The following is an 11,155-nucleotide window of genomic DNA, read 5'->3' on the forward strand; positions in this document are numbered from 1 at the left end:
ACGCTTCTCATGGAAGATTAAAAAGCGGAGGAGAAACATCCCGAGCTCTCCTGGAGCATGGAAACGGCCTATAATTGCTGACATTGGTTACACATTTGCCATTGTTCTAGAACATTCCCACGGTGTCTGCAGGCGCCCGCCCCCTCACTTCACCCCTACTTTGTTTCATGACTTGATCTGTCGGCCCCGCAGCTCCCCTGGCTTTTCATGCTTTTACCAAAATACATAATAAGCTCAAGCTGGACTTTTCAAAACTGACCTTTGAAGGCAAAACCTGTCCTAACCAGACTGCTGTTATGCACCAAATGGTGACAGGATACGACGTCTTGCAAGATCTGCAGCAGAGGTCATTCAAGGGGCAGCGAGAGGGAGGTGTGGCTTTCACACATAACACAGGTGTGTGGCTTTGTGGCTTTTCCGTTTTCATGTGTGCGTTTTAATGTAGGAAGATTTTTTCAATTTTCATGTATATGAGTGTTTTGTCTGCATGTATGTCTGTGCAGCACAAGCACCCAGTGCCTTTGGAGGCCAGAAGAGGGCGTCAGATGCCCTGGAACTGGAGTTACAAATGGTTTTGAGCCATGTGGGTGCTGGAAACCCAAACCAGGTCCTCTGGAAGAGTCACCAGTGCTCTTAACTGTTGAGCCATCTCTCCAGCCCTGGGAGATATTTTTTAAAGACATATGGCAGCAGGTGGTTATGGCCCATGCCTTTAATCCCAGCACTGGGGAGACAGAGGCAGGCAGATCTCTCTGAGTTCGAGGCCAGCCTGGTCTACAGAACGAGGTCCAGGACAGCCAGGGCTACACAGAGAAACCCTGTCTCAAAAACCAGATGGAAAAAAAAAAAAAAAGACATACGGTTCCAACTGTCATGAAATCCCAGACACTCTGGAGGCTGAGGGAAGAGACCCACAGTTCAGCTTTGGCAACAGAGAGACCTGGGTGTAGAGCTCAGAGGTACGGCACCAAGATCCAGGTATGGTCCAGGATCCAAGAGTGAGGGGCTGGAAGAGGCGTTCAGCAGCAGTGCACCTGCCTGGTATCCAGAAGGTCCTGCATTCAATCCCAGTACCTCAAAATACATAAAATAAATGAATAAAAGTGTGTGGGCGTGGTTCAGCCAGTCCTGGTGATCTCAGCACTCAGGGAGCTGAAGCAGGAGGATCCTAAGTACAAAATCAGCCTGAACTACGTAATGATACGTGTGTGTGTGTGTGTGTGTGTGTGTGTGTGTGTGTGATGACATTTTAAAGAAAAAATAAGTGTCTCTCCAGCCAGGGCCATTCACTCATGTAAATGACATTTGTTGAAGTTTGACATTTGGAGGCTGGAGAAATAGCAGTTATGAGTACTTATTCAGCTCCCAACACCCACATGGTAGCTCACAACCATCCACAACCCGTTCTCAGAGATCCGAGGCCCTTTCAACCATACATACATACATGCAAACTAAACATTAAATAAAACATACATAAAATAATACATAAGATGAACCTTAAATTTTTTAAGTTCAACATTAGAAGACATTTTTTCATGTTAAACACCTTAAGAATTGCAAAAAAAAAAAGTTTAAATAAAGAATTCAGTGGGTATGGTGGTTTGAAAGAGAATGGCCCCCATAGACTCATATATTTGAATATTTGGTCCCCTGTTAGTGGAACTGTTTAGGAAGGATTAGGAGGTGTGGCCTTGTTGGAGGAGGTGTGTCACTGGGGGTGGGCTTTGAGGTTTCAAATGCCCTTTTCAGCCCAGTCTCTCCCCCCCCCTCTCTCTCCCCTTCTCCCTCTCCCTCTCTCCCTCTTGGCCTTCTGCCAGCAGATGTGAGCTCTCAGCTACTGCTCCAGCTCCATGTCCGCCTGTGTGCTGCCACACTCCCCACTGAGTGTGTTAATGGGAGGTGGGGCGGTGTAAAAAGTGAAAGTGCTTCTGGACTTCTCCCTAACATCTCCACTCACTTAACTTTGTCATCAGGACTGGGGCTGTAGCTGAGTGGGTAGAGCACTTGCTTAGCACGCGTGAAGCCCTGGGTTCGATCCCCAGCCCTGCATAAACAAGCATTTACCATCTCGACATTTAGGAGGTGGAGGCAGGAGGATCTGAAGTTCATGGTTATTCTAGGCTGTGCATTAAGTTCAAGGTCAGCCTAGGCTATGTGAGATCCGGTCTCAAAAGGTATAGAGGGTGGGATATTGACTAGGGGGAAAGCTCAGTACTAAAACTCTTGTCTAACATGTAGGGGGTCCCAGGTTCCAAACTCCAGCACTGAAAAATATAAGCTGGTCATGGTTTACACCTATAATCCTCACACTTGGGAGCCTGAGGCAGGAGAATCACAATGAGTTCAAGGCCAGCCTGGGCTACATAGAGAAGTCCAGGCTAGCCTGGGCTACAGAATGAGATAACAGAAGCTGATTCGCTGCCCCACCCTGCCCATTTTCTTCACCTTCTGCTATTTCTCAGCATACTAACAGGCCAGTTCCAGAAGGCTGGGACTCCCACATCGTCCCTGGCTGTCTGACAGATGCCCAGCAGCTCTGGCTGGCAGGTAGTTTAGCTCTGAGATTGCCTTCATGACATCCCCTGTATCTGGGTCCCATCCATGGATCTCCCCACCAAGGGGATTTTGTTTGTTTGTTTGTTTACTAGTGGGCTTACCAGACCCCAACAGATGACCATCATGGGAGTTCTTCGAAGAGCTTGCCCAAAAATGGCTTTTAAGTCAGCTGACAGATCGCATTCAGTGCTGCAGATCAACTGCTGTCCAGCCCCAGGTCTCTACGCTCTTTGACACACTCCATTTGTGTTTTCACAATGGAGTGAAAACCCTCCATTACCCTCTGGACCCCACTTCCTCATAGTCATAGTCATCCATCTACAGCTCTCCCTCTGTGCGCATCACAATCTCCAGAGGGTCTTAAGGACGCCAATTCTGGGCATCAGTCAGTAAAGTACTTACCACGTGGGTGTGAGGACCTGAGTTCGAATCTCCAGCACCCACCTAAGAATCCAGGCACAGCAAGCCTGACGGTGGTGGCGCATACCTCTAACCCCAGTACTCGGGAGGCAGAGTGGATCTTTGTAGAGTTCAAGGCCAGCCTGGTCTACAGTGCAGGTTCTAGGATACCAAGAGCTACACACAAAAACCTTGTCTTGAAAAAACAAAACAAAAACAAACAAAAAACCCAAAAAACAAACAAGAAAACAAGTACGTCAGTGCTAGGGGGGCAGACACAGGAGGGTCCCCAGAGCTCACTGGAGGGCCAGCCTCACCCAGTCAGTGAACTTCAGGTTCAGTGAGAGACCTTATCCCCAAAAATAAGGTGGAGGGCATTTGAGGAAACCATCTAACGTCAACCTCTGGCCCTACATGTGCACAACACATACACACACACACACACACACACACACACACACACACACACAGGAATATCCCACATGAACATGTATCCACACACACACACTAAGGTGCACCTCATGTGAACATGTATGAACACATACGCACACACCAAGGTGGGCCGCGTGTTACCTTGTACACACACACACACACACACACACACACACACACACACAGAGATGCACCTACACACACGAATATGTAAACACAAATCCCCAACATGCTATTTCCAAGGCACAATTCCAAGAAATGCTGATTTCACAGTTGAGGCCACAACATAGCTGTGGAATACCCAGGAGTCCAGGGGGTGGGGGGTTAGCTACGTCCGGCGTGGGAAAGCTAAAGGAAAAATCTACATACACTATGCTCTTATGTCTGTTAATTTTATTCCTGTAAGACAAAATTCTATCAATATAGCTATAGCTCCGTCAAGCATTCAAGGCAAGAATAACTCTAGATCCACCAAGCTCTTTATCTGTCTACTTTATTTCTCTGGGATGAAATCCTGTCTCCATAGCTTCAGTTCCGTCCAGCTCCCTAGCTCTCCTATGTTTCCAGCCTCATCTTCGTCCTCTTCATCCTCTTTCTCCATCTCTGCTACTCTCTACCCCTGGCACCCAGAAAGCTCTACTGGAGATCTGCAGATCTGCTTACCCTAGTCCATGGAACCTCTGTCTTCCTCTCTTCTCTCGCCATGCTGTTCTGTGTCTACAGAAAATGCCTGCCCCTTCTTTCCCTGGGCACGGGGTTCTCTGCCTCCTCAGGAGTGTTATTTTACCTCTTACCTTGATATGTAAAATCCTCTTTTGTTCTCAGTCAGTTGCTCTGGAGAGCTACTAGGCCTCGGGTCTGAGGGATGGTCTGAGCTTCATTAGCACAAGAAGCAAAGCTATATGTCTCCAGCCAGCTTGTCTCCTCGGCTCAGTGGGGGGGGCTGGGGGGTTAGTAACCTAGAAGTTCAGCATGATGTCTGGAAATATTTGAGCACACAAGAATTTCATAGTAGAAGACAGCTGGAATATTAAAGACTGGATAGCACCAAATATTCATAATAAATGGCTTGCCTCTTGATAGAGACTTGGCCAGTCAAATATAGCTTTAATACACAGCTGAATCTCCATGATATATTCTTGCAGCCCGCAAGAAATAGCATTTTAATAGGGAGTGCAGGTGACTCTGGTGTGGAGGCCACCTTAATTCAGGAGCCCCTAGCATGGAGACCTTAAGCAGAAGAAATCTTTTAATTAAAAGACCTTTTTTTTTTTTTTTTTCCCAAGACAGTTTCTCTGTGTAGCTCTGGCTGTCCTGGAATTCGCTCTGTAGACCAGGCTGGCCTCAAACTCAGAGATCCACCTGTCTCTGCCTCCTGAATGCTGGGATTAAAGGCATGCACCATCACCACCCAGCTAAAAGACTTCTAAGGCTGGACATGGTAGTACATATCACTAATCCCAGCACTTGAGAAAGCAGAGGCAGGTGGATCTCTGTGAGCTCCAGGCTGGCCAAGACTCCAAGACTACACAGTAAGACTCTGCACTCTGGGCGTGGTGGCATACACCTTTAATCCCAGCACTGGGGAGGCAGAGGCAGGTGGATTTCTGTGAGTTCGAGGCCAGCCTGGTCTACAGAGTGAGTTCCAGGACAGCCAGGGCTACACAGAGAAATCCTGTCTTGGAAAACCAAAAAAAAAAAAAAACACTGCGCCCCTACACACACGTCACCTCCAAAAAAAAAAGGCTTCTGCCTTAGGACAGGTGAAATGTCTCAGCAGGTTAAAGGTGCTTGCCTCAAAAGCCGGGGGGGGGGGGGCGGGAGGGGGGAGAACGGGGGAGTCCGTGGCTGATATGTGGAACTGAATTGTATTGCAAAATAAAAATTAAAAAATTTTTAAAAAATTAAAAAAAAAAAGCCAGGTGACCTGCATTAGATCCCAGGAACCCATGGAAAGATGGAAAGAGAAAACTGGTCCCACAGAGCTGTCTCCTGAGCCTCTGAGCACCGTGGAGTGCGTTGGCACGCGTTCCACACACACACACACACACACACACACATACACCATGGCACAGGTATATACACTAAGACTATTTAAAGCTCTCTGCCTCTGCCAAGGGGTGGGAGGGAAGAAAGAGTTCTCACTGTCCAGACACTTTTATAACAAACCAGCATCAACCAGGCCTGATGATACAGGTCTATAATTCATTCCATCTTCTTGGGAGACTGAAGCAGGAAGGTAACAAGTTCAAAGCCAGCCTGAGCTACACTGAGCCCACTGAAACCTAGCTTGAAAATAAAACATAAAAAGAAGGCTGGTTGTGTGGCTAAGTGGTAGAGCCCCTGCCTAGAATCCCCCAGTGTCTGGGAGTGTGGCTCAGTGGTAGAGCACCTGCCTAGAACCCCCCAGTGAGGGGGTGGGGGTGTGGTTCAGTGGTAGAGCCCCTGCCTAGAATCCCCCAGTGAGGGGCTGGGGGCGTGGCTCAGCAGTGTGGTGATTACCTAGTATGTGTGAGGACCTAGGTCCAATCCCTAGCACCAAAACATAACTAAACTAGTCCTTTCAGATCACTCAATATCATTTATTACCTATCCTAAAAACCATAAGGTCACTGGGGAAATGGATGACAGGCCACAATAACCAAGAACAAATAGCTTCTTCTCTGATGGGAAATTAACAACAGTCACGTGAATCTCTTACTGCTTAGCAGGGAACATCTTCCTCCAAGCTCCATGCCCCATGCACCCTCCTCCAGCAAGATAGACTACGCAGAGACTTCATTTGCACAACTTTATTTTACACTCACACATTTACATTCATTGATCGTTTGATCAATGCGCTACTTCAATGAAGGTGTCTCAAGGACTATCACAAGAAATGGGTCTGGTGGTTGACTGATTCACAGACGAGTGTCGAACAACTGATCACAGTTTCTGGATCGAGAAAACGGAAGCGGGGTGAAGGGGGAGCGTGGAGAGCATGAAAACTCAGGATGGCTGGAAATCCAGGACGGAAATCCCGCTGTGTACCAGGTTAGCCCCGATAAGCAAGTGACCCCCGCTGTCAATCACAGCTGAACAGAGAAGGTAAACACACAGACAGAGACTCCCTTTGGATATTGTGTTTCAGGACATGCAGGGGACCAGATCCCTCCCCACCTTTGTCCTCAAAGTTCCCATCTACAAGAAACTTAATGAGAGAGCTGGTGGTGGGGGCACCTCGGTTAGAAAAGCAGACAAGCAAGCCAACACGGTAGCACAGGCTTGCAGCCCCAGTGCTGGGGAGGCCGACAGGAGGGTCCCTGGGAACACTGCCAGGCCAGCCTCCTAGCCAGTTTCAGGACAGTGAGAGACGGTGACTGAGGAGTGACTCCCAAGGCAACGCTCTGCCTCCACATACACACACGTGCACACAGGCACAGATGAACACACACACAGTTATATACAAAGTACAATGCCGATGACTGGTTACAGTTATCCTATACACATGAGGGAACATTCCAGTACTTTGGATTACGACACTGTTGAGTTGCCATTTTTCTACACTTTAAAAAAAATTTTGTTTTTATTTACTTATTTATTTTGAGGCAGGGCCTTTCTCTGTAGCCCAAGCTGGCCTTGAACTCATAGCAATTCTCCTGCCTCAGCCTCCACATACGGGGGGTTACAGCCACATGTCACCACACCTGCTGCTTTCTAGTGTTAAAAGTCTTTATTACATTTATTTACTGGGGGCATGCTCGTGCCCCGGAATGATTGTGGAGGTCAGAGGGGGATTCTCAGGAGTTGTTTCTCTCTTTCCACCATCTGGGTGCTGGGGATCGAACCCAGGGACTCAGGCTTGGTGGCAAGCCCCTTTTCTCACTGAGCCATATCTCCAGCCTCTCTTTTATGCTTCTGAATGTGAAAGAGAGTCCTCAGGCTGTAGCTTAGAAACCACAGATGGTGGAGATGCCATCCTCTCTCCTTTCCGTGGACACAGAACGGGACATGGCAGCATGGTCGGATCTAACGGCACTAAATTCAGAGGCCAGAAATCAGCCCATTTAAAGAAACTTTTGAAAAGAGAGATATTTCCCCCTTTTTACTATAATGTGAGCAGCTGACTTAAGCCTCAAAGACAGGGGTCTCATAGAGGTCCACACAATTAGAGCTAAAAACTGATTTTTCTCTACCAACCTCTCCTCTCCCCCACAGACTTCCTGAGAGGGCATCACCACATTTTAGAGCTAAAGTGCCATTTTTATTCCATTTTGGTTTTTATTGGCTCTGGAGATGGAACCCAGGGCCTTGCATACGCTGGGCAGAAGGCTCTGCCACCGAGCCCCACCCCCAGCCCCTCGCTGGGGGATTCCCAGCCCGGAAGCTCACCATTTCAGATAGGTTGGCTGGCCAGCAAGTCCTTGGGATCGACCTGTCTCTACCACCTGATGCTGGTGTTACAGGCACGGGCAGCCATCCCTGACCTTTTTGCATGAGTCCTAAGGATTAGAACTCAGGGCCTTGTGTTTGTACTGCAAGCTTTCTTACCCCCTGAGCCATCTCCCCTGCCCTTGGTTTTCTTTATTAAAGACTCTGAAATCTGAAGAACTCAAGGGCAAGCAGACATTTGTTTTTTCTCCAGAACTAATTCTTGGGACCTAGCCAACTTCCAGTTAGGTTGCTGGAGGAGGGAAGTTGAAGAATGTGCACAGAGCAGGAAGAGCAAGTCCTGACTTACCAAATGCTCACAGCCTGAGGGACAAAATGGTCACCCTGCCCTTCTGGACCTCAGGCTCTGCAGCCGGGCTGGGCCTCCAGAAGAAAAGGCAGTGGGTAGAGGAGGATAAAGGCTGAATGCGGGTGAGCATAACCGTGAGTTCCCTCGTGGGTAATGGGGAAAGAATGTTCTAGACTTTTCCGAAGCTACTTATCGCCTCTTCTGCCTTTGAGGGTGAGCGGAGGCGAAAAAGAAGTTCCAACTGAAGAAAAGACACAAATAATCCAACAATCCCTACCTCCTAAGGCCTTACATCCGTTACCTGTGTGGGTCAGACCCCCCACACACACACACATATAACAGGCCCCGAGTAGTCCAAAGTCATGTTTCATTCATCCACAAAGAAAAGGTTTGCTCCCAACTTGAAACTTCTTCCTTGATGCTCTTCCTTCTCTTCAGGTACAGGGTTCCCCAAATCATAGCTGTCTGGAATCTGTGGATAAATCAGAACATCCCAAGAAGGGAAGCAGGGACCAGCATAATTAAATATTTACTGCCTGGGAACCTCCTGAGTCCACCCCCACCCAGCGGGACCCTAGAAACATCGGCCTTAAAGCCCTGCACCATAACAAACAAGAGAACCAAAATCTGGTCATAGGCTGATCTCAGACTCTCGACCCTCACCAGTCTCCCAAAAGTGTTGGGATTACAAGTATGTGCCACCATGTCCTGCCCGCAAACCATTACATTGCTATGGAGGAAGAAAGTGAGTGAGACAGTCATGGATTGGCAGTGACCCCGATGATGCCTAACAAGGGCTGGAGGAGGGAGGCCCAGCCTCTCACTCACCAACCCTCACCTGGGAGGGTGTCAATCACTTCCCCCAGTGCGCTGGGGTCCTGTGAGCCCCTCTGCACCACCCTCCCCCACTGCATGCCCACTTGAACCAACCAAGTCGTTTCTATAGCCACCCACTCACCTTTGGAGACCCGAGGGAAGCCTCCTGGCTTCATCTTCCGAGCCCTGGAGGTTGAGGGTGAAGCATCATCAGGCTGGGGCCCCTGAGGAGCCCTCTGAGCCGACATGGCCCTTCTAGAACCAGACCCTTTCTTGGGAATCCCCGGTTTGTTCTTGGTGGCTTCGGAATCAACCAGAACATAAGAAAGAGAGCCCAAGCTCATCTTCTTCTTCTTCCTCATGGGAGCAGGGATCTTGTTTGAGGGCCAGGTTGCGGCTTTCTTCTTTGGGGGGCTCTCAGGACCACCATCTTGATCTGAGTCCTCCAGATTCGCAGGGCTCTCTGCTCCGGGCAGCGTACTCTGAGGAAGATCACTGGGATCCTCTTTCCAGATTCTTTTCTTCTTCCAGACGGTCTCCTCCTGCTTCACAATGGGTTTTTTGTTGCTCTTGGCCGACTCTGGGATCTCTGAGCTTTGGGCAGCTGCAGGTTCAGCACCTACCCTATTGTTATAATTGTTACCTTGGGGTTTTCTCCAGAATATTGGCTCTTGCTTAGGATTTTTTTTCTGCTTCCTTCTCCTGGAGCGAATCTTACCTCCAGCCCTGCGAACTAGAGGTTTTGGAGGGTCACCACGGTCCTCCATCTTGCAAGCCGATCCCACCTCTACGCCCAGCCCGGGTTCCTTCTTTACCCTCCTCCTCGCTGTTGAAGCCCTAGACGCCATCAACTCAGCCTCAGTAGCTTCCTCAGTAGCCCTGGCTTCCTCCTCCCTGCTGCGGATTTCAGAGTCCTTGTAGAAGATAACCTGTACCACCGCGCCCAGGAGCAGCCCCACGGCTTCTGCCCAGTTCGGTGGAGGCTGGTTTGGGTTCGGGAACGATGGGTTAAGCCTCAAGAGGCGCACCACATCCTCCCAAGTGCGCCCTTCAGCATCCAGGAATTCGTTCAGATTTTTTAAAAACTCAGCGTCCTGGGTGGGGTCTCTACAGACCACTTTCCAGACACCGCCCCTCCCCGGGAACTCGCGGGGTATAGAGCTCAGATTCACACCCTCGCTAACCTCAATGAGCGCAGCTTTGACGTTCTCTTGCCGCAAAAAAATTTTGTTGAGCACGCGGTATGTGCCCAGTGGCAAGAGGATCCCATTCAAGGTCTCCTCAATTTCTGCATGGCCACAGTGCTCAGGGATGCCAGTGACCAACAGGGACCTATGGATGTCCAGTCCCATGCCCTTGCACCAGTCCTCCAGCAGGCTCATGGCCCTGGGCTCCGACATCTTCCTGCTCTACCTGTGATTGGAACAAAGAATCTATGAGGGCGGGGGTGGAGGTGAGGTGGTCCCCAAATATGAATCCCGTAAGGTGACAAGACAGTGAGGTCAGATTCCATGGAAGATGGACAGATCTCCCCTGTGTCCTCCACGGCTGGCCTTGCAAGAGGCCTCGCCCCCCACTCCCACCCCTACCCCCCCACCCCCACCCCCGCGCAAGATCCTCCTCCCTAGCCTGGGCCCCTGGTGCTCACGTGTTCTGAATATGGTGCAATCGGCCCTAGCCCCTTCCTGGAGCCTGGAGCTCTGAAGGTTCACAGGGATGTTCTGGCCACCCCCGCTTCTGACAGTTCAGGCAGGCCAAGGACTGGAGGCTGGAGCGCAGTTGGCTTCCTGAGCGCAGTCCCCGGCCCCAGAGAGCCAGGAAGTTGTGCCTATGCTCGGCTCCAGCTCCAGTCTGTACGGGTCACACGGCCTTGATCCCCTGAGCTCCACGGAGCTGGCGTTGAAGAGCGCTCATGCGCACTTGGTTCCTGCACAAGTTCCTCAGATCTGCATCCCCAGCGGTCTCCATGGCAACCGGCCACTGGTTGCTAAGCATCATTGCGGCCTGCTATGGGCTCCGCAGTTGGGCTTAATAGGAAAAATGGACAAAAGATGTGACCACTGCTCTTCTTTAGATGTCCATTGGGGGAAGAAAAGTCTGTATCCTACATCCCTCCAGGGCTATTGTCTCTACCATGACTATTCTTTTCTCTTTAAATTTACACACACACACACACACACACACACACACACACACACGTCTCACCCAAGGGTTCTACTGTGCAGCCCTGGC

At 49.8% G+C, this 11,155-nt stretch overlaps 1 protein-coding gene across 1 annotated transcript; it reads right to left on the reverse strand.

The window, feature by feature from the left end:
* Positions 1-7,743: 7,743 nt before the first annotated feature.
* Positions 7,744-10,930, reverse strand: Pnma8a (PNMA family member 8A). Its single transcript, XM_059253565.1, has 3 exons — positions 10,572-10,930; positions 9,066-10,336; positions 7,744-8,579 (listed from the first exon to the last, which is right to left on the reverse strand). The coding sequence occupies exons 2-3, from the start codon at positions 10,321-10,323 to the stop codon at positions 8,563-8,565; spliced, it is 1,275 nt and encodes a 424-aa protein (XP_059109548.1). The 5' UTR covers positions 10,324-10,336; positions 10,572-10,930; the 3' UTR covers positions 7,744-8,562.
* Between the last annotated feature and the right edge of the window lie 225 nt (positions 10,931-11,155).

The sequence above is a fragment of the Peromyscus eremicus genome, chromosome 1, assembly GCF_949786415.1.
Source record: "Peromyscus eremicus chromosome 1, PerEre_H2_v1, whole genome shotgun sequence".
Taxonomy (NCBI): domain Eukaryota; kingdom Metazoa; phylum Chordata; class Mammalia; order Rodentia; family Cricetidae; genus Peromyscus; species Peromyscus eremicus.

What these genes read in the sequence shown, in the direction of transcription:
- Pnma8a (XM_059253565.1), bottom strand. Translation starts at nt 10,323, where the DNA reads ATGTCGGAGCCCAGGGCCATGAGCCTGCTGGAGGACTGGTGCAAGGGC.